The 24,034-nt window shown below is 36.5% G+C and overlaps 1 protein-coding gene across 2 annotated transcripts in view; it reads left to right on the forward strand.

Moving 5' to 3' along the window:
• The window catches only part of ints1 (integrator complex subunit 1), a 63,459-nt gene that overhangs the window by 1,588 nt on the left and 37,837 nt on the right, over positions 1-24,034 (forward strand). For both annotated transcript variants that reach the window (XM_087244898.1, XM_087244897.1), the window contains exons 4-24: positions 2,073-2,269; positions 2,358-2,495; positions 4,367-4,526; positions 4,614-4,719; positions 7,646-7,832; positions 7,920-8,065; positions 8,220-8,361; positions 9,658-9,834; positions 9,917-10,025; positions 10,114-10,234; positions 12,476-12,553; positions 12,636-12,793; positions 15,596-15,692; positions 15,919-16,010; positions 16,096-16,156; positions 16,237-16,434; positions 16,522-16,651; positions 21,563-21,742; positions 22,292-22,441; positions 22,523-22,702; positions 22,800-22,904. In XM_087244898.1, coding sequence (XP_087101024.1) covers positions 2,073-2,269; positions 2,358-2,495; positions 4,367-4,526; positions 4,614-4,719; positions 7,646-7,832; positions 7,920-8,065; positions 8,220-8,361; positions 9,658-9,834; positions 9,917-10,025; positions 10,114-10,234; positions 12,476-12,553; positions 12,636-12,793; positions 15,596-15,692; positions 15,919-16,010; positions 16,096-16,156; positions 16,237-16,434; positions 16,522-16,651; positions 21,563-21,742; positions 22,292-22,441; positions 22,523-22,702; positions 22,800-22,904 — 2,912 coding nt within the window. The remainder of the gene's footprint in view (positions 1-2,072; positions 2,270-2,357; positions 2,496-4,366; positions 4,527-4,613; positions 4,720-7,645; positions 7,833-7,919; positions 8,066-8,219; positions 8,362-9,657; positions 9,835-9,916; positions 10,026-10,113; positions 10,235-12,475; positions 12,554-12,635; positions 12,794-15,595; positions 15,693-15,918; positions 16,011-16,095; positions 16,157-16,236; positions 16,435-16,521; positions 16,652-21,562; positions 21,743-22,291; positions 22,442-22,522; positions 22,703-22,799; positions 22,905-24,034) is intronic.

The following is a 24,034-nucleotide window of genomic DNA, read 5'->3' on the forward strand; positions in this document are numbered from 1 at the left end:
AAACATTGTTACTTATTTAAATAAAAAATAATCATGTAGTAGAACAAGAGATTATTTTTACTATAATGTCAGCTATATAAAAAAAGAAATGAATGCAAAGTTTGCATGAAATTGTAATTTAAAACATTTCAAAATGCATGTTAAAGGTATTATGGTAAGTATTTTATCTGTCTTTATGTTTTTGTCAAAAGCAGGTCAGAATCTGCTGCCTTTTTTTCCTTTTTCTGCCCAGAATTTTGTAAAGAATCTGTGGCTTTGTGGAGAATGATTTTGAGGTATAAAAGCCAAAAACTTAAGAAGAGGTTTTCTAATATTATACCTTAAGAATGCACAATATATCATTTCAGCATCGATATCACAATGTGATCATTCACATTAGTCATATCGCAGGATATGCAATGTTAATTCTGTATTATAATTCAAAATTTGCATGTGATTTGGTTTTAAAAACATTCAAGCATAAGAATCTGTATCATTTTCTAACTTTAATAACAATGCATTTTATTAAATTATGCAATGAAGATTATGCAGTATTATTTAACATGTGGTTATTCAGTTACTTTTCCTGAATACCGTATGACTCCTTCAAAAGCATTACACACTTTTGATTTAATTTGTATTGTTAAATGATTATTTTTTTAACTTGTGTATTTAATGCAGATGCACTCCCACTACAGCAGGGGTGTCCAGACTCGGTCCTGCAGGGCCGGTGTCCTGCATATTTTAGTTCCAACCCCAATTAAACACACCTGAACCAGCTGATCAAGCTCTTTTTAGGTGTATTAGAAACATCAGGGAGGTATTCACCTTATTCTCCGCGTACAAGTGGGCACAGCCATCTGAATCTTTTTGGCTCGAGACTTCCAGTCTCATTCACTTCCATTCATTTTTAGAAACTAAAAACTGCTTGTTTCACGGTTTGATGTTGCAAACTGATATTTTCTTATTATATTATTTTACTTGGTCTGTATAGTCATGCAAACATTTGTCTGTAGAGCAAGTAGTTTGACCGTTTTCTGCCGTTTATTATTCCTAGTCATTTCTCCCATAGGCGACTGAATCGCAAGTTCAAAAACAATCACGAAAACAGACGCACTTCCGCATTTTAGAATAAGGTCAAAATTGAGAGAGGCTGGAGCTAAACTCTGCGTACAATGGCCCCGAGTTTGGACCCCCCTGCACTACAGTATTGACACAATCGATCTAAAATGATAAATTATTTTCAAATAGAGCTATTCAAGTCATTTGGTAAAAATGAATTCATATCGCAATATATATTGCAGAAAAACATAATATCGCAATGTCAGATTTTTCCAATATCGCATAGCCTTATTATACATCCACTAAAAGGCTTTAAAAATATATTACTTCAAAATTTATATTGTGCATGAGTCATCAAAACATTTGCACATTATTCAATATTACTACTGAAATTAATATAAACATAGAGTAAACAAATATCTGCTGGGAGAGATTCTGTGTGGGGCTAAAGTAAACCATGTGTGAAAACATAAGACTTTTTCAGCCAGTTATTGTGGTTATTTGATGTTTTGACAAAACTAAAGAAAACACAAAGTACTTGATTATAAATTTAACTAGTGTGTTATTTGTTTTTACCGAAACTTCATATCACTCATATATTTCATTTAACATATTTTAAATATAGTTGAGTCAACAAAACTTTCCTTTTTTTTTAATTCACCATTTACATGTGGTCAGGAGCAAGTAATTATTATTATAAGTTATAATATATTTTCAAAATTCAAACACTTTTTAAAGCAACAAATAAACAAAAAAAAGCCATAATTTACTCATCCTTGACTTGTTTCTATCCTGTTCATTTTCTTTTTTTGTTTAACACAAAGGAAGAGATACTGAAAAATAATGTGAAAAACCATTGACATCCATAATATTTAATTTGTTTCCTTTGCATGTCAGTTGTTACTTTTTTTCTTTAAGAAGAAAGAAATTCATAAAAGCGATAAGTGGAACTAATAAAAGCGATAAGAAGAACTAATCATTCTTCTTGTTTCTGATGAATTTCTGCATCATGTAAATCTCCTGTTTTCCAGTGTCTCCTGCTGTTCTTCTGGATGAGATTGAGGCGGCGGAGGCAGAGGGTAATGATGACCGCATTGAGGGGGTGCTCTGCGGCGCCGTCAAGCAGCTGAAGATGAACCGAGCAAAGCCTGACATGACGCTCTACCTGAGCCTCATGTTTCTGGCCAAAATCAAGCCCAATGTCTTCGCCACGGAGGGTGTGATAGAGGTGGATTGAGTCTACTGTGCTGTTCTACTGGTATTTGCTGATTCTTAAAGTGACGTAGCTAATAAAGTGTTGTGCGTCTCAAATTCAGGCTCTCTGCAGTTTGCTCCGTCGTGACGCCTCCATTAACTTTAAGGCCAAAGGGAATAACCTGGTTTCTGTGCTCGCATGTAACCTGCTCATGGCCGCCTATGAGGAGGATGAAAACTGGCCTGAGATATTTGTCAAAGTAAGTGCTCAGCTAATTTTTTCAAGGTGCTGTTCTTTAGTGGTGTAACGTATCAAAACCCACAATTGGGAATGCACGTGACTCGTAGATGAATAACTTTTAATAACTTGTAGATTAATCCAACATTTATAACAATTGCAGAGAGATCGCATCCAGCGTCATTTAATTCTTGTGTTTGAAAGCATTTTGACTTCCTTGTAAAATATAATGATGACAGAAAAAGTTGTGGTGGGACCTAAATGCTTTTCTAGGCTATTAATTGAAGGTGTTTTCTGTCACTGTTTGTTTAGCCTGCATTAATGCATTTAGTGTAAAGCTGCACAAGTAAACATTAAAAGATTGTGATCTCAATTCAAACCTGCATAACATGAATGATAAATCATAATGATTTGCATGTGTATATATATATATATATATATATATATATATATATATATATATATATATATATATATATATATATATATATATATATATATATATTTTTTTTTTTTTTTTAAAAAGATTTATTTTTTGCATTGCAAAGTTGGAGAGAGAGAGGGGGTAGGGTAGGGAAATGGCCTTGAGCTGGGATTCGATCTCAAGACGCCCTGACGAGTTACTGCATCATATGTCGACGCGCTAACAACTAGGCTATTGCGCCAACCATTTGCATTTATTTATTAATCCTTTGAAGCGCTTCATTCAAATCTAAGTTTGATCCAGAGAGATTCAGTTTTTCTCAGTTAGTTACAAACAATTGAATAACGCAGAAGTACTGGGAGAACAGTTTATAGCTCAGATATAAACACTGACATTGTTTTCACTACATTCATTCCTCCATGGCAGGGCGCCAAACCAAAATTCATCCCGCCATGGCTACATTACAGCTTCTCATTCAAAACATTCAGTTATTATTTTTTTAAATAGCGGGTTTTAATCGCACAAAAAAGTTTTAAAAGATAAGTGAATTGTTACAGCGCAAACTTTTCTGTAACCGTAGTAGTGCTGTGCGTTATTCGTTCAACCCTTCAAGGTTACCTGCTGACTGACTGACTGACAGGTGCGTGATGCTTGAGGCAAGCTAACACGATGTAGCTTTTAGTTATGATGAACACAGTTTCCATAATTATACTTTATAGATAAAGGTCTATAGCTCTGCATAAATTGACTTTATCTTGCTGGAGAAAAAGCCGTTTTACTTTACTTCAGGACACGTTCATGCCGCTCTGTAGGTCTATTGGAGAAATTCATAAATATTCTTAGTAAGTCTAATAAATGTTGGAGACACATTCGTTACATAAACGCACTAAATCACACTTAAGCAGCGTTTATTTGAGAGCGCACAAGAAAATGGACTAGATCCTAGAGGAAATCCTAGAGGAAACCCTGACTGATGTACATGGTAAAGATTATATCATGTAATCAGGATGTTAAAATAAATGAGAAACAACTCACCTTTCATAGACCACCAATCACTTCATAGAGCAACAGTCACTGCATAATAACACATCCATATTTCAGCAGGGTCCATCATGTTTTTGGGTGCTCTTGAAACATTTCAGTTGTGTTACGTGGATTTTTGAAAGTGTTGTGACCAATTTGCAAAGCGTTTGTTCAGTTGTTTGTGTTGTGACCAATTTGCAACACGTGTGTTGTGAAATTAATGATCGTTTTATTTATTTGCTGGTGTTTTTTGTAATTGCATGTGCTTTCTTAAATTGCATTGCGTTAAGCTCTCTCGGCCACTGTAATAATATTGATATTTAAACAATATATTGTTCAGCCCTATTTATGATTAAAAGACTCTGCATCTTTCTAAACATCTGTTTTAAGTAAAGAAAAGACCCCAGGTTTACAGACTCAAAAGTAATCATGGTGTTGTTCTTCAGGTCTACATTGAGGACTCTCTTGGTGAGCGTATTTGGGTTGACAGCTCGCACTGCAAAACATTTGTTGATAACATCCAGACCGCCTTCACAACCAAGATGCCTCCTAAGAGTATGCTGTTACAGACGGAAACAGGGCGATCAGGGGGTGACCTCAGTGCAGGTTGGTGGTTCAAGCATTCTCAGTCATGGGCTAAAGAGTGTTTGTTAATAAAATGGAGGGTAAATAACACTGAATGCTGTATGTTAGGAAACAGCCCTCATCCTTCCACTCCAGATGAAGATGAAGGTCAGACTGAGCTTTTAATCGCTGAAGAGAAACTGAGTCCTGAGGATGATGGACAGGTCATGCCCAGGTGAGGATGTCCTGATGATTAAGACAATGCGGGTCTTTAATTACATTATTTCATTATTTATACTAAATTATGTGAGTTAATGGTAGTGTATGGGTGTTTCCCAGTAATGGGTTGCAGCTGGAAGGGCATACACAGCGTAAAACATATGTTGGATAAGTTGCCGGTTCATTCTGCGGTGGCTACCCCAGGTTAATAAAGGGACTAAACCTCATTACTTGACTTGAGGTAAAATGTGCTAACACTTTGGGTTGCATTTTGAATTCCCGGGTTAATTTTTTACACTACTGTTAAAATGTGTTATTTTTGTTAGATGATATAATAATATAATATTTAATGGGAATTGATACATAACAAGTGAGAGTGAAAACTCATTAAAAATTGTTAAAATTAAAATTGTTAAAAAAAACAATTATATTAAACAAATATTTTTACTGCTCTGGTCAACAGAGAATGACTTGTTGAATGTTTGAAAAACAATGCATAACAACTTTGCCCACAAATGTTAAGCAGCACAGCTGTTTTCAACATTGCTATGCTAAAAATAGCAAATGTTTCATGAGCACAAGATTATTATTTGTACGACTAATACTTCGACTAATACTTCAGTCCAAATGTTGTTTAATTAAGGTTTTCATTAACACAGTAGTTTTAAGAACTAATTTTTTAATAACTCGTTTTAAATTAAGTCTTTGCCATGATGACTGAACTTAAGCTTATTTTGCAAGGTGCTATTATTCAATTTAAGGACTTCCTCTAACTAGTTTAATTTGATTAACTAGGCAAGCTAGGTTAATTAGGTGAGATATTTGACAAAAGTTTATTGTCCTGATATTATTGACTTTAAGTTCCAAATATTACTTTTTATTGGAATTCTTTAGTTCCTGATATTGATTGGAAAAAAATTATTGCTCATTTCAAATAGCTACTTAATTACAAATAAGATAAAATAAGTCATTTAGAATTATACATCGTGCAAATCCAGTGAATACTCTTTTAGTAAAATACAATAAAGATATTGATACTAATTGTTCCTTTTGTGAGCAACACCCTGACTCCCTAGTTCACTTATTTTGGCAGTGCAGTTTTTCTAATTTGCTTTGGAAAGATTTTTTTTTCTTTTTTGTAATTGAGAATGTTGATGAAAGACTTTTCCTTACTGTGGGAAAATGTTCTATTAATTACAATACAGAACCTTTCAATAAAATGAATTTCCTAAATCCACCAGTGTTGATATACAGCCTCATCACACTGCTACGAGTGTGATATTGCGTTTATACAACAGTTCGATGTACAAAATTGTGTATATAAAAAAAGAAAATCAAACACGGAAAATCTTAAAACCCTTTTTTATTGCTACTTTCTACTTGTCTAACGTGATGACAAAACAGGTGATTTTGCTCACATTTTAAGATTATACGGCTGATCGTATACAGTATTACAGTCTATATTATTTTTCTGTTGCCATCGGGAAATCACAATGATTAACCTCTGAAAAAAGCAGGGCAATCACTACCAGATCACTGTTGTGTTTGTGATAAGGAAACACGCTCAACACATGCGGGCAGTTCTTTTTTCTTTCTGCCAACACAACACATATTCCTGATATGCGAGTCCCATCTCACACTCAATACACAACAATTATATGGTTAAATACAGCACTGCAACATACAAAAAGACAGAGATCGACTTAGAATATCTTTTACCTGTTTAATAATGATTTGATCAGCTGTAGTTAGAAATTACGCTGTTTCTATCTTCTAAGGCAGGGGTGTCCAAACTCAGTCCTGGTGGGCTGGTGTCCTTCAAATTTTAGCTCCAATTTGCCTCAACACTCCTGCAAGGATGTTTCTGTAAAGCCTAGTAAGAGCTTGATTAGCTAGCCCAAGTGTGTCTGATTACTACCAGGACTGAGTTTGAGCATGCCTGTTCTAAGGGATTATTATGCTGTCTCTGTCGCCAGTTTGTGGATGGACATTGGCCAAGAACTCAGAGAACAGACTTGTGTTCTTGTGGAGACCGGTCTTGCCAGGTGTCCTCGGAAGAACGAACTTGGAAGACCACGAGAACAGAGAATGCATCCTGTGGGAAATGAGATGCTGTGATATTCCTGATGGTCACATGACCTTCACACATTTTTAACTGAAAATCATTTAAACATTACAGCATTCATACAACGATTTATTGTTTTTCCCCTTTTTAAAATATGTACTCTGCATAAAAACACCATAAATAAACATCGCACAATATAAATAAAACAGATTTTATTACAAATTTCAGCAAACAAACATCCATAATGTGTTTTTTCCTTTATTAAGATTTCCTTGGTAATGTTTATATTCACCGTTTCATTTAGGGAAACTCCTGAGGTATATTAGTGATATCTCTAAACTTTAAGTAAAAATAAATATAAAATGCTGCGCTTCTCATCTCCAGTCGCAATGACTTCTGGGACTTCTAGAGCGAGTTCGATGCTCAAGTCTGCATCGGTGTGTCCTCGATATCAAGAACACATCCGGGAAGTTTCACGCATCCTCTGTTCTTGCGGTCTTGAGTATTGAAACTGAACTTTGGCAGTTGATGATGATGTTATGCGAGAACACGAGGACGCAAGGTCGCTGAAGAAAGCATAGTGAGAAACAGCCAATGTTTTTGCTCTGCTCAGTATGGCAGGCTAATGGCCGCTGACGCACTGTCTCTCGCATTTATTTTCATTTTTGCGGTGGTATTGAAATTGTCACCAATATTTTAGATATTTTACTGCTATGCTGAAATTTTGACAACAGCTTGATCATGTGTTTTTTTCATTCTAATCATTTTGCAGCTTGTAATATGTATAAATGGCTTTGTGTGAAAAGCTTCAAATACAAATTTGAATTTACGTTTTCATTCTGTCTGTTGTCCTTTATTTTCATATCTTCGGCTAAAGGTACGAGGAGCTAGCTGAAAGTGTGGAGGAATACGTCTTGGATGTTTTGAGGGATCAGCTGAACCGTCGCCAGCCCATGGACAATGTATCCCGAAACCTTTTACGCCTGCTCACGGCCACCTGTGGTTATAAAGAGGTCCGACTAATGGCAGTCCAGAGACTGGAGATGTGGTTACAGAATCCGAAGGTACAAACAAAAGAGAGGAAGTGTCATTGTCTGAGAGAGTGAAACCACATATCTGAAGATTTGTTTGTGTGTTTGATGTGTTTCCAGCTGACTCGGCCAGCACAGGATCTTCTCATGTCTCTGTGCATGAACTGTAATACACACGGCTCAGACGACATGGAGGTCATCTCCAACCTTATCAAGATCCGCCTCAAACCCAAAGTTCTCCTCAACCACTACATGCTGTGTGTCAGGTCGGCATTACAACCTCACACTGACTGTTTTAAATAATGTCACATAATTACATTCAGACACAGCAGATCTCTTTTAAAATTGCTTAGGATATTTTTTGCATATAATAAATCATTGTTAATAATTTGTACCCATTTGGTTTCTCATGTTCTGCAGGGAGCTTTTGAATGCTCACAGAGATAATCTGGGAACCATGGTGAAGTTTGTGATCTTCAACGAATTGTCAAATGCAAGAAACCCCAATAATATGCAAGTGCTCCATACAGTTCTTCAGCATAGCCCAGAGCAGGCACCCAAGGTGACTTTCCATCTTTGCTGGCTTTATGGTTGGGCTGGACGGTTAATTGAAAATAAACCGAACCAAAAATTCATAACCTAACTGACATAATTTCCCTGGATTTCTTGAGAGAATCCATAATGTGCATGTGCATATGCCAGTGTCTCATACCTCAAGTAAATCATATTTCTTTTGTTGCTCGTCTATTTGGTATTGTGCGGGAATAGTGTAATTTAAAGGCTCCGCACTCATGTATCACACGCATTTTCACTATGGAGCAAAATTTTTGCCATTATTTCACGTCAAGCATCCCTCACTCACTTTATAAGTTATAAGGGGTCGACTTAGCAGAATGAACTTCATGTTTAGGTTTAGTTCACTGTTTATTTGTAACAACTTTCATTTTGCTTGCAAGAGATGCTGGTTATTTTTCACTTTTGACAATGAATTGTTCAATTATTTTATATATATGATATTTTTATTTAATCGAAACTTGTCTTTTACATTAAACTGAAATGTGAAATGATTTCAGATGACTTCAATTTCAAGCAATTTGTGCTTTGATTATAGTTATTTGATAATGTTCATCAAATAATCATCGTTTTAGAAGAGTTGCAGATGTTTTTACTTACACAAAGACAGGTTGACACCTTAAGAACACATGAAGCATTGCTAAAACAGTTAAGCGAATATCTGTGAGCTGCAACCTACAAAACTCCACAAATAAGTGTAAATGGTTTTCATAAATACTTCTTAAATAGTGTGGATTTTGATCCCACTTCATCTTAAGTGGCTTTAACTATTAGGTACTTAAAGGATGGGTGTAATTACAAATGTAATTGCAGAAACTAATTTCAGATATAAGTGCATGCTGGTCATTTTAAAAATATAAATGCAGTGTAAAAACATATGTACATATTTAATAAATAGATGAATATAATTAAAGCCACTTAATACAAAGTGGGACCTCGATTTCTTAGAAAAGTTTAACTAGCTTTGTTTCCATCCATGTATTTTTATATTCATGTTGTGATGTTGCATTAACATGCAGGATGGAAGATGTTAGGTGGGCCTCTGATATTAACTTTGTCCCACTTGCCAATAAAATTTATTATTTTTTTTTTCTCTTGAACACACTTAATAGATTTGCTTTGTTTACAAAATATTAATGCAAAGATAAAATGTCAACTTTTACTAAATAAAAAGTTATCATATGTTAGTTTTGCTCATACTTATTAAAAAAACCTCTTGACCCTGAGTATCAGACTTTAAATGTTGCAGTTTTTTACAATTTTTTGTTTTCTCGTTTGTCTCTAGTTTCTTGCCATGGTCTTCCAGGACCTGCTGACCAATAAGGACGACTACTTGCGGGCCTCGAGGGCCTTGCTCAGGGAAATCATTAAACAGACCAAACATGAGATCAACTTCCAGTCCTTCTGTTTAGGCCTCATGCAGGAGAGGAAAGAGGCCACTTATGTGGACATGGAGTTTAAAGTGAGCACTGGATTGCTGCATTTGTGTGTTTTAAGAATATCAGTTTTGCATGTATATAATTTGTTTTTGGTTTCCATTTTAGGAGCGTTTTGTCATCCAAGTGACGGATCTCTTGACCGTGTCCATGATGCTGGGGATTACAGCTCAGGTCAAAGAGGCCGGCATTGCCTGGGACAAAGGGGAAAAGAAGAGTAATACTGTTTTATACTGTTAGTGACACAAATATCCAACATTCAAATGTGTAGTATTGATCTTAATGATTATGTGTATGTATTTCAGATCTAGAGGTACTGAGGTCCTTTCAGAACCAGATCGCTGCTATTCAGAGAGATGCTGTGTGGTGGCTGCACTCTGTTGTTCCCACCATCAGTAAAGTGGGACCCAAAGACTACGTGCACTGGTATGGTTCAGAGGATTGCAGGATTTGTGCTGTTAAATAATGTTAGTAAAATGGTTATTGGTACTTAAAATAAAGCTGAAGCTTAAAAAATACTTGGAAAAACCTTTCAATGCAAATGTTTGAGTTACACCCCTAGTAAATACATAGTAATTACACTGTTGTGCTAGCATTTACCCCCTAATCCTACATGTACCACTAAATAGACCCTTTTCACATTACTGGGATTCTCAGCAGCAGAAGTCGTCATAGTTGGGTAAGCTTAGAGCTGAGTGAATGGGATAGTACAACAAATTATTTTTTACAATCCTATTTGCTGAAATAATAAAAAAAATGCCAAGATGATGTTATCAAGACTTTCAGAAAAATAATAAAAATAATAATGTGAAACTGATGAAGGCAGCCAGAGGAGAGAATAACGTCAAATTTACTCTCAGCCCCATAGACGCTGCATTAGAAACATCTTTTAAAAGCAGCATTTCGAGTCTTGTCATTTGAGGCAAAGATGATATAATGCATACATACAAATGTAAATGTTCATACGTTTTAAAAAAATCTACACATTAAAAACCTTTAAGGATTTAAGATTTATAGGATTTATGATGACATTTAAACTCCTCATAACAGTCTTGTGAAAAAGGTCCATTAGTCCCTAACGTTAACCATATTCTACCTAAGCTGCACCATAAGTTTTTCAAAATACTAAATGAACAATTAATATTAATAATATATTATATATTAAACTCTTAATTATTTAATTGTAAGTCAAATAGGGCATTTTGCTCTATTTAATACATTTTAATTAATTTAATAAAATTTTTTTAAATTGAATTATTTGTAATTAACTTCAATCTCAATTCAAATGTATACTTCTTTAGCTGAAAATGTATTTTTTCTGAAAATATACAGTTGAAGTCAGAATTATTCGCCCCCATTTGATTTTTTTTTTTTATATTTCCTAACTGATGTTTAACAGAGCAAGGACATTTTCACAGTATGTCTGATAATATTTTTTCTTCTGTAGAAAGTCTTATTTGTTTTATTTTGGCTAGAATAAAAGGAATTTTTAATTTTTTAAACGACATTTTAAGGTAAAAATTATTAGGTCCATTAAGCTATATATATTTTCGATTGTCTACAGAACAAACCATTTTTATACAATACCTTACCTAATTACTCTAACTTGCCTAGTTAACCTAATTAACCCAGTTAAGCCTTTACATGTCACTTTAAGCTGTTTAGAAGTGTCTTGGAAATTATCTAGTCAAATATTATTTTTCTGTCATCATGGCAAAGATGAAATAAATCAGTTATTAGAAATAAGTCATTAAACTATTATGATAAGAAGTGTGTTGAGAAAATCTTCTCTCTGTTAATCAGAAAGTGGGTAGAAAAAAACAGAGGGGCTAATAATTCAGTGTGGCTAATAATTCATGGGGGGGCTAATAATTCTGACTTCAACTGTAAGTGTAATAACATAAAAACATAATCTCTTCTGCTTGATATATACAGTAATGTTGAATATAGAGTATTTAAGGCAGGTGCACTTTAAATAACTAATTACATTATCTAAAAATTAAATGTATTGCCATACATAACTTTTAGGTAATTTAATTACTGAAACTAGGTACTTTGTAATCGATCACTGTTGTTACACATTTCATGTACTTACTATAGTAATTACATTTTATTAAGCATAACATGTAAACCTAGTACATGCAAGTAATTAATATTATTTAGTAGTTAAATGAACTGTTACCAGTGTATCTGCAGGGTCTTAAAACGTCTGAAAATGTCTTAAAGTTCAAAAACAAAAAGCCTTCAATTCACATAAATATTGGGCTGTAGGTCTTAAATAATTTTTAACAGGTTTTAATTTTTCTATTTCCAAAACTCGTCTAATAAAAGTCCATCTCAATTAAAGTTTTAACTGAAGATTATTTATTTACTATATTTACCAATGTGGTTTAATTATCTTCATTACAATAACATTTGTTTTAAACATTTTTTTTATGTTTTAACTGAACCAGTAGAAAAAATCTTTTGCGTTTACTCTTGTGTAAGTCTAAAATTTATTTCATAATGTTTTTAAAAGGTCTTAAAAAGTCTTAAATTTGACTTGCTGATACCAGTAAAAACCCTGTGTTCAACTGCAACAAGGACACCTCAAAATAGTGTAACTTTTTCAATGTTATCAATGACACCCGTGCAGTATACTGATTGTTTTGTTGTGTTTTTCAACAGCCTCCACAAGGTGCTTTTCACCGAGCAGCCTGAGACGTATTATAAATGGGACAACTGGCCTCCTGAGAGTGACAGAAAGTGAGTTACCTCTATTTTAGCATCTTGCAGATGTTTTCAGCGTCTGTCTAACAAATGCTAATCTATCTCTCTTCTGTGTTAGTTTCTTTCTTCGGCTGTGCTCTGAGGTTCCTCTGCTGGAGGACACATTGATGCGCATCTTGGTGATTGGTCTGTCCCGTGATCTGCCCCTGGGCCCAGCTGATGCCATGGAGCTGGCCGATCACCTGGTGAAGAGAGCTGCAGGAGTTCAGTCTGATGGTAAGACAGCACTTCTGGTTACAGAGATGGTTTTCCTTATTTTAGAGTGGCCATGTGATGCTTTTTTGAAAAGGTCATTATTTAGTTTGTTGCATGTACCAATGTTATTTAGTAAAGGAAAACTATTTTAATTAATAAAATCAAATCAAAATTTCACAATAAAAGAAAAACTAAAACAAGATAAATTGAAATAAAATGATAATTAGCATAAAAGTTTTCAGAGTTTTTAGTAAACATTCTGTGGCAAAGAAAATCTGACCTGCTGCTGTTTTCCCTTTCCTGTACTTCAGGTGAATACGACAAACACATCAGTCAAGCGCATATTTATATACAAAAACACGTATAAATAAGTTCTATCTTTTCTTCATCTTCCAAATTTTATTAAATTGATCGACATTTAAGTTAATAATATAATTATTTTCTTTTTTGTAAATCATTTAAATTAGGCATATCTACCTACTTCCTGTAATCACCAGGGTAGGGATGCACCAGCTGTTCGTATGTTCTTTCTTAAACTGGAATGTAAAGTTCACACTAGGGGCTTTAGTAACTACTAGTTAAATTGTAACTAAATTTGTTCGCACCACATGCTCTTAAGGCAAACGTAGTTAGTAGGTCATAAGCTCTCCGTAAAGTCATGCGTAGTTTCATTGAATAACTTAATATCCAATAAAAAGCATTTAAATCATCAAACTGCTTTCAATTCTGCAACTAATACATCTATAAAGTAGAAGTCAGAATTATTAGCCCCCCTGAATTATTAGCCCACTTATTTATTTTTTCCCCTAATTTCTGTTTAACGGAAAGCAGATTTTTTTCAACACATTTCTAAACATAATAGTTTTAATAACTCATTTCTAATAACTGATTTATTTTATCTTTGCCATAATGACAGAAAATAATATTTTAATAGATATTTTTCAAGACACTTCTCTACAGCTTAAAGTGACATTTAAAGGCTTAACTAGGTTAATTAGGTTAACTAGGCAGGTTAGGGTAATTAGGCAAGTTATTTTATAACAATGGTTTGTTCTGTAGACAATCGAAAAATATATAGCTTAAAGAGGCTAATAATATTGTCCTCAAAATGTTTTTAAAAAATTTAAAACTGCTTTTATTCTAGCTGAAATAAAAGAAATTAGACTTTCTCCAGAAGAAAAAATATTATCAGACATACTGTGAAAATATCCTTTCTCTGTTAAACAAAATTTGGGAAATATTTAAAAAAAAAAAAAAGAAAAAAATTCAAAGGGGGGCTAATAATTCTGACTTCAACTGTATATAACTGTCCTATGAAAATGAAACAACAAATTACATTGTTATAGTACATTACATTACAGTCCCTCACCATAACAGACGAGACACATTTCACACGCAAAATACACGAAGTTATCAAAACATTAAACTTGTTGCAAATAACCTACACATGAAAGAGAAAAGTTCACAGAGAAGAACTTCTCATTTAATTAATGAATGCAATAAACAAAAAACACTCCTAAAATAAAATAAATTCTTCTTTCACAGACCAAAAAAATGTGAGATTTGGGAGGAAATGAAGGCTGTGAGTAGAGGGAGAACATTCTTCATTATGATCGTGAGCTCCTCGATGTAAACTAATCTCGCTGTTATGTCTTTTCTACCATTATACATGGGGGGGATGCTGCCGTAAATATTTAATTGAAACGTATCGATACGTTTAAACTAAGTTCAGTGGTGCAAAACAAAAATATTTAGTAGTGTGGAAGTTGTAACACAGGCCACGTTTACACTGTCAGGTCTTGATGCCCAATTCCCATTTGTTGTCTATATCTGATTTTTTTGCCTGTCCGTTTACTTGATCTTTTAATTGTGACCCAAATCCGATTCATGGGTTTACACCTGCCATACAATTTACGACGCCACGCATTCGTAAAGGCAGGTTCTAGCATCTGCGTCACACTAGCCACGATTGAAGAAATTTTCTTTCTTTTAGCTCTGCGAAATATGCGAAGTTCGCCCAACTTTAAAATGATTTTGAAGCGAAGGAGGAGGGAAAGGGTCGTCATCGCAACTTACGTCTATGGCTTATATATGGTGTCCTTCACCATTCAGAGGAATGTGTGGGTACGAGAGAATTCTCAGGTCAGGTGAGAGGAGCAGTGGGTCCGAAATTTTAGGATGAGCACACACATGCTCTTCCTTCTACATCATAAAACTGCGGAGAAGTACCACATTGTCACAAGTTTAATGATGTACAAAACGGAATGCCTCAATAAATCCGATCTGCCTGTTTACATGATAGCCTCATTGCCACATATCCGATCTATATCTGATTTATTTCCACATGTGAAGGAGGCCTAAAACTGGTCTCTGAATATCCGAATGCATGCTTTTGTTTTTTGTGTTTACATGGTCATAGAACAGATCCAATCCGTCACATGAGCAAAAAAAATCTGAATTGAGTCACATTTAACTGGCAGTGTAAACGAGGCCATAGTGTCCCTTTAAGTCACAACTAGGCTATGTTTTATGTTTAACTTACACACTGCTGGTGCAACCAGCCCTTGTTTCAACTTCCAAAGCTTCTAAGCAACTATGCGTAGTGGTTTTGTTTGTGTAAAGCTGGAGTTGTGCTCTATCCACTTCATCAAGCAATCCTCCTTAAAGTGCAGTGTACCCAAGCTTTGTGTTGTACTGCTTGTACAGAAAAGGAAAACGTTACAAAGCATCATAAGCCCTCTTCAATATTTCAAAAATAGCTCAGAACTTTTTTGAAGTGGTGTGCTCATAAAACCGTTTGTCCTTCCACATCTTCAACGGTAGATTTGGAAGTGTTGCGGGTTGAGAGGATCCAACTCATCGATGCTGTACTGAATCTTTGCACTTACCACCATCCAGAGAACATCCAGCTTCCAGCAGGGTATGACTTTACCTAACCGAGTTTATAGCCGGCTGTTTTTTTACTTTGTTTTATTATGCAGTGATTCATCAGCGTTATATTGTCAAATAATAACCGGCTGTCATGGGCTGTTAGCATTGAAAGTTTAAGCTACACTGTGGTCTGTCGGCTCCTGGCATCCCTTACTTATTTGTGGGCTGTTTATTCTACCAGGAGGTGAAAAGCTTTATTAAATGTTCCATTCTAGGTATCAACCTCCAAATCTGGCCATATCAACTCTTTACTGGAAGGCCTGGCTCCTGCTGCTTGTGGTGGCAGCGTTTAACCCACAGAAAATCGGTGAGGCCAGATATGTTGCAATACTTGCATTTCATAATAACTTCTTATTAGAATGCTAATATATCACTGTCACCAATGGTTTCAGGTTTGGCAGCGTGGGATGGTTACCCCACTCTGAAAATGCTTATGGAGATGGTTATGACGAAGTAAGTGTTCTGCGGGTTGGGTGGAAATGTGGTTTCATGGATATTTCCACTATTGAAATATCCAATTTCTCTCTTCTCAGTAACTACTCCTACCCTCCATGCACGGTGGCCGACGAAGAGACCAAAACTGAGATGATCAACCGTGAGCTGCAGATCTCTCAGAAGGAGAGGCAGGAGATTCTGGCCTTTGAAAGTCATCTGGCAGCCGCCTCCACCAAACAGACCATAACCGAGAACAACAGCCTTCTGCTGTCTCAGCTCACCAGCCTGGACCCAAAGTATGACCTCCTGAAAGTGTCTATAAAGGCAATCCACAGTGTGTATGAAGTAACTGAGCCTTTTCTTTGATTTCTTTCTGTGCTCAGGGGTCCCCCACGTCGACCCCCACCTCTTGTCCTGGATCAAGTGAAGAGTTTGAATCAGTCTTTGCGTCTGGGTCATCTGCTCTGCCGCAGCCGCAGCCCTGACTTCTTGCTCAATATCATCCAGAGACAGGTGAACACACTCATTTACTCGTGGAGCTGCTGACAGAGAACTGTTTCATGCCACACTTCCACTGACATCCATTTAGGGCTGAGCCAATATACGATTTCATATTGAATTGCACTAAATTTTATTTCGATAACAATGATAAGCTCTGAATAATTTTACTGGATATCTAAGAGTCAATCACACAGCAGCAATATGCGACAACAACAACCAATCAGCATGAAGTCAAAAGACCATTTTCTACCGCACTTTGCTAACAAACTCGTCAAGATGACAAAAATGAAAAAATAATGAGAGAAGTAGTGACGAAAGTAAACTAACCTTGAGTTATTATCTAAAGATGATTAAATTATCGACAAAAAAGGCTGCACGAATTCTGTTATATGGAATTGGTTTGGCTATCTTAAGTGTGACGAGGAGCAGATTAAAATAATCTGTAAAGTGTGTCAATAGTTTGTGGAAACTAGGGATCATTTCGGTTAATTATTCCAAGCGACAACTGCCACGTAAACTGGTCAGATTAATATTGAATTATTATTTCATTTAAAAAAAATGAATTGATGTGTGGGCAACGAAGTAGGTAGTGCTGTCGCCATACAACAAGAAGTGAGTAAAAGAAGCAAAAGAAAGCAGGTGAATATTGAGTGAGAGGATGATCATGCACATGGAGAGACTCTAACTCACTGCAGGGGTGATAGCGTTCCGGCACCACGCCGGATTTCCGGCGTACTGTGGCTGCGGGAAAAAAAAAATCAGGTTCACGGATATTGATCTGTCATTTCTCTAGATTCACAGAATTCACTCACTGCTGAAAGCGCCGGATTGGTTTTTATTAAGTGCCATTTTGTGTGCTCGTGAATCATCTTTTGAGTGTAGACGCCATGTAAATAAAAGATTAATTGTGTAATTTAGAGAGCTTTATAAAATATAACGGATCTTTGTGAGATCTCTATGAACTAAGATTAGTGACGCTTTTTAGTGATAATAAGAGGAGCGTGCTTTGCACTTTCCAGGCTATAATCCATTCAGAATTTGTATGAAACTTTCGTTTTCGGCACATATACGCTGATATGTTTTGGGAATGACATCTGCATATTTACGCTGGGTTTATTCTCGAAATAACGGTGAAGCAATAGACGGGACAAAAATATATTTCCCCCTTCTCCTTAAACAACTTAGTGTTTCAGCTATGACATAGTTCAGTTTTGTATGTAGCCTAATGGCAAAGTGTTTATCCTTAGTTTCGTTTTTATTCAGCTTATTTAGAAATACGTTTGGAGCAGTTTTTATTCGTTAAAAATAAGTTTTTTTTTAACGAACAGCGCCCAGCGGAAGACCATCATTGTCTGTTTGATCAGTTTGCCTTCTCAGATCATCACGACTTGCCTAAAATAAAAGATATAAAACAGTTCAAGTATAAAACAATGGTAGCTTAAACGTTAAAGAATGTGTGCTATTAGGCGCATAGTTTGCTTATAAAAAGCTTGCAGGACATCGAGGTTTTTGAACAGGAGCGCTTAACAAAATGAAGCAAAATGTATATGCCTCACAGACATAATAATATATTTATAGAAAGCTTTAAATTATTACTTAACGAAATAAAACAAATCGAAAACAAAAAAACTCCTTCATGTAATCCGTAAAGATGAATTTCTAAAGGCGAGTCCAAGAGGAGATTGCCAGTCAGGATCTTTGCGACACTGACTCAGAATAAGTTTATTAATAAATAATTAAGATATGTACTCTTTCCTCGACACATTCATTGTTATTTGTTTTTGCCGGTGCTTGGGGCGAGTTTTAGCTTATTGTGTGCGCTTGAACGCGGATTCACAGTAGCAGTTTTAACATGGAGTGACACCACATCTGACGTACAGATGACACTGGCACATGCCACTGAGTGTAGTGACACTTCCGGTGGCACGCAGTGGCGTAGCGGACGGGCCCGCAGGGCACGCACCGCGGGGGGGCCCCGCGTGATTAGGGGGCCCCGCGTCGTCGTGATTTTCAATAATTAAAAATCCACCGGCGAACGCAATAATCAAACTCTTGGGAACAACTGTGGTCGGAACCAAAGTTCACAGGTCTGTGTTCTCTGAACACCTCTCAAGCGGTGGACTACTTCATTCTGATTGCTTGCCGCCAATGTTGCCAACTTAGCGACTTTGTCACTAGATTTAGCGACTTTTCAGACCCCCTTAGCGACAAATCTAGCGACTTTTTTTTGTGTTATTGGAGATTTTTTTAGACTGTCATTTGTCCATACTGTACCGTCCCTACTCTTCTCAACGAGCTGCGTGTGATGCCGCCGGCCCCTCCCTCGCCTCACAGCACTGACAGGCGGCCCAGTCAGTCCTCATACAGCAGCCTCTCCCACCTGCAGCCCGAGAGCAGATCACCCCTCTGCGTACCGACGACAAATGATTTAGCACAGGCAGTGTGAAGGTATTTCCCTTGTACAGTCAAACCGATGTACTGCTACTTTATTTTAACAATTTAATTGGACCGTTTATTCTTTTCTTGTTCACAATCACAGATATTTTAGTGACAGTTTCTGAACTTGTCTGAGTTTATTACATATGAGAGATTACTGCACATTCACTACATATCTATAATGACATACTGTATTCAAACAGCAATACATTTAGTTAAATAAACATGCTTATATAAAGTGTAGTGCAATTATAAATACCCCTTTATTAACCATAGGCTGTTAAACAAACAGAAACGGTAGAACGTGATGACGCCAGTGATATGCAAATTGACGTGTGACGTATCCCCCCCCCCCTTCATCAGGGGGCCCCGTCAGCGATCCCTGCAGGGGGGCCTCTGCATTTTGCGCTACGCCACTGGTGGCACGTCCGGGTTTCCACTGTCATGTGTCACTCGCTAGTGGCATGTGTAGTGACCTGTGTCACTCAGAGTGTCGCGCTGCATGTCACTGCAGTGACATCGACACCCGGCGAAGCTTATGACATTAATTAACACGAGCAAAACCATATTTAATCATTACGCGACTTTTAACCTAATTTATTGCGTCGCAAGTTAGTTTATTTGCTGAGCTACTCCACGATGTTTTAATTTAAACGCATTTATTTTATGTATTCGTAGTCGTACTTCCGTACATAATATAGTCATTTGACAGTACATGTCAGTCAAATTTATTGTGGCATGCTTATGTATGGGAGGGGTTACACTTATCTGTTGTACTGTTTATTGCACCCTGGCAGTTCCTTTGTTCCCTACAATATGGACTTTTCTATGTTTTTAATTCATTCATTTATTTTATTATTTAACTTATTTTCATTTTAAGGTATTTTAAATAATATCCTTTAAAAAGTTATAATAAAATGCATGTTGAAAACTCATAACATATATGCATGTAAGATAACAGGTGTCATTTGCCTAATGATTTTTAAATATTAAAGCAAAGAGACTTATAAGATTAATGTGCTTATAACGTGCTTATACTGACACCTACTGGCACATGTCACAAGATCACTGACACTGGCATGTGTCACTGACATTACTGGCATGTGTCTAAAAAGAGCCACTTGACAATAATGATGATCAGGGTTACACATAGGCTGTTAATATATTTGGGCCCAGGGGCCCACAAGTTATGTGTTAAAAGTGCGTTGCATACATAGTACCCCCACCCCTACTCACCTCAGGGGCAAGGAAAAAAAGTTCAGGCTCAGGAATTTTTTCCGCTATCAGCCCTGTCACTGACTGATAAGGGCTTTAGTGTCGCGCGCACAGTTTTGCTCCAACCCTAATCAAACAGAGCTGATCCAACTAATTAAGGTGTTCAAGACCACTAGAGACTGTTAGACTATTGTTTTGGTGTGGCCAGAGAAAAAATAGGTAAATCTTGCTGTTTAGCCCTGAAAAGCCTTGTGAAACAAGACCTAATTGCAATGCGACACTAATCTGAATGCGACTGAAACCATAACCCATATGCTCATGCTCATTGAGCAAGGTCAAACACAACACACAAAAAGTGAAATGAATGAGGACTTATGTGGACATTACACAAAATGTAAAGTACGTAACTTTGGCATGCCAAAATCAAATGTATGCATATAATTATACATTTTCCTTATAGCAAAATTGTGGCTAGTAAAAGTGGTAAGTGGCTAGTAATGTTGAAAAACTACTAGCCACAGTGGCTGGTGATCAAAAAAGTTAATGTCAAGCCCTTATATATATATATATATATGAGCAATATCACACGAGTAGCAGTGCGATATGGCTGTACATCGGCACTCATGGGAGGCGTTCGATGGCACAAGGCCACAGGCCGAGTCGTGTGATATTGCGTTTATACAACAGTTTGACGGCATAATTGTATATATAAAAACAAAATCAAACACGAATAGTTTCAAAAACCCTTTTGTATGTGGAACTACTTTCTTCCACATTGGATTCATATCATAAGCTGACAGTTAAACAGTTGAGCAAGCATCTTTGAAGCTTTAGATCTGTAGTGTCTGCTTTTTGCTGGCTGTATGTGGGCGGAGTAATACACAAAGGGTAAAGAGGCTGTAGGAGTTCTGATATTGCAGAATATCGCACAGTTATCAGCCAATTAGATTTGAGAACCAGACAGAATTGTTGTATAAATACCCATCTCTCTATTTCCCATGTCTGTCTATATACATTATTTATATGATGTCTTTATATAGACAGATACTTAATGCTCATTACTTACATAGGCAAAGGGTATGTAATTAATTTCTTTTGCCCATATTGGACCCACATGGGGTTTTCCATTTGAAATGTAACATTTTTTTTATTTTTTAGGCTGTAAAGTGTGATGTAATATTATGACTTTTGTATTATGGCTTTATGATTATGGCTTTTCAAGGTCTTGTGTAATCGCAGATCCTCTTAATTGAAGGTTTGTCCTTTATTCAGGCTTCTTCTCAGTCTATGCCGTGGCTGGCTGATCTTGTCCAGTCCAGCGAAGGCTCCTTAGATGTGCTGCCCGTTCAGTGCCTGTGTGAATTTCTCCTCCATGATGCAGCAGATGATGCCTCTTCTGCTGATGATGAAGAGGAAGGAGAAAGCAAAGAACAGAGAGCAAAGAAAAGACAGGTAAAAATGATTACGGCATTGGTTATTGTTTGAATGTTTTTGTTTTTTGTTATCATCTTGCAATATCAATGGTGGTGTCTTAAACCAATGTTTAATTTTACATGACCCATAGTAGTTTACAGTATGGTGTAATAGAGTGGTTCAAACAATTATGCTATATTAAAAGAAAATAATCCAACTAATTACTCAATAGTTTAATACAACTATATACTCTTTTTTTTAAAGGAATACTGTTATTTAACAAAGGCATATTACATTGATCTAAATAAAGGAATTTATAACATTTACAAATGAATTATTTCAATTAAATCTTGTACTTTTACTGTATCTCTAATCTGCCCAACTGCTTTAAATAATAATAATTATGGAAAATATTTCCTGAACATCAAATATGTACATTTGATTGACATCTGAAGGATCACGTGACATTTAGGTCTTAAGTATTGACTACTGAAAGTTGAAAGCACACAAATATGCTGCATAGTTTTGAAAACATGTATTTTGTAAAAACAAAAATTAATAATTTTCTTGCTTTTTTGTTTGTGTTAGCGGCAGCAAAAACAGAGGCAGCTTCTTGGGCGGCTGCAGGACCTTCTGCTGGGGTCTAAGGCTGATAAACAGACCACATGTGAGGTCTTGGACTACTTTCTCCGGCGTCTAAGCTCTTCTCAAGTGGCTTCAAGAGTGTTGGCCATAAAGGTACAGAGTTCATTTTCCATCTAACTAAGCATGGTTCTTTACACACTTGTGTGATATGGTGAATTATGATGTGCATATCAGGGATTGTCCCTGGTGCTGACGGAGGGCGGATTGAAAGATGGAGAGGACAGGGATCATCTCATGGAGGAGGACTCCAGAGATGCAGAGTTACTGCCAAGCTACCAGTGGCTCCTTCAGGACCTTCCTAAACTGCCTCTGTTTGACAGCGTGAGAGGCTTAACGGCCAGTGCTTTGCAGCAGGTTAGTCCACCTACACAAATCCTACACAAATATAAGTTTATCAGTACCTGTGACTTGCTGAACTTAAAGTGTGTGCATGGTTTTCCTTTTTTTCCAGGCCATTCACGTGGAGACGGATCCTCAAACCATCAGTGCATACCTGATTTACCTTTCCCAGCATGCACCAATAGAAGAGCAGTCCCTCCACAATGACCTAGCCTTGGTTAGTGTAAATCTGCAGGTTTTAATCGGTTTGAATTTTGCTCAGTTTCTTCTGTGTGTGATGTGTTAGAACACTCTTTTTTTTAATTAGAGCCAGGACACACCAAGCCAACACTACCAACTAGCACCAACCAAACCCAACTGTGTTTTATTTCTCGACTGCAACTTGTTCAGAATGCAGCTGCCCGTATTTTAACTGGCACACGCAAATACGAGCACATAACCCTGGTTTTATTCTCACTTCACTGGCTGCCTGTGCATTTCAGGACCCATTTTAATTTGCTTTTATTTGTTTTTAAGTAAGTGAACGGTGCTGCACCACTTTACCTCTCTGAGCTTCTCTGTCCCTACACACCTTCTTGTTCGCTCAGGTTAGCCGACCAGCTCCTCCTGGGTGTGTCCAGGACAAGTCAAAAGCTCAGAAGGGATCGGGCTTTTGCTGTGGCTGCACCAAAATTGAGGAATGAGTTGCCGTTGTATATTAGACAAGCCTCTTCCATTACTGTTTTTAAATCTCTTCTTAAAACCCACTTGTTCATTTTGGCTTTTAGCACAGCGTGAGATGTTGATATTTTTTGTTTATTTATTTATTTGTTTTAAACTTTGTGCTACACTTTGTTTTACTATTGTCAGCACTTTGGTCAACTGTGTTGTTTTATAAATAAAATTGACTTGAATTGAATTGACTTGAATTGTCACCTCAAGTGGGATGGCATCTTGAGCAAAAAGCTCTGTGTGAACACACCAAATGGGCAAAAGCCGACTGAAACGAGAGCCGTGTTCTGTGCCTGCACAAGTGGACTTGTCTTGCCACAAAGAGAAACCAAACTTCCATTATTACATTATCACAGTAAAGGTTATTGCACGCTGAATTTTCGTCCATAATTTTCCCACATAAAAAAAAATAATTTTAATCTCAGGTTGTGTGAATCCTAATTAAAAACTGCCTCTGAAACTTTGGTCCACCATTCAAAAAAAATCAAACCGCGTTAAACTTTTTTCCTCTTTTCACATCCGAAAAAGAGTTTTTGAGAGGTGTTTTGACAGTTCAGAGCCACCGTACAAGCATAAAGCTAATTACAGAATGCCGTCATTTCAGCTACAGATGACTTGATGACAAACAGTTTCAGT

This window comes from Danio rerio, chromosome 3 (assembly GCF_052040795.2).
Source record: "Danio rerio strain M-AB ecotype USA chromosome 3, GRCz13ab, whole genome shotgun sequence".
In the NCBI taxonomy this organism is placed as follows: domain Eukaryota; kingdom Metazoa; phylum Chordata; class Actinopteri; order Cypriniformes; family Danionidae; genus Danio; species Danio rerio.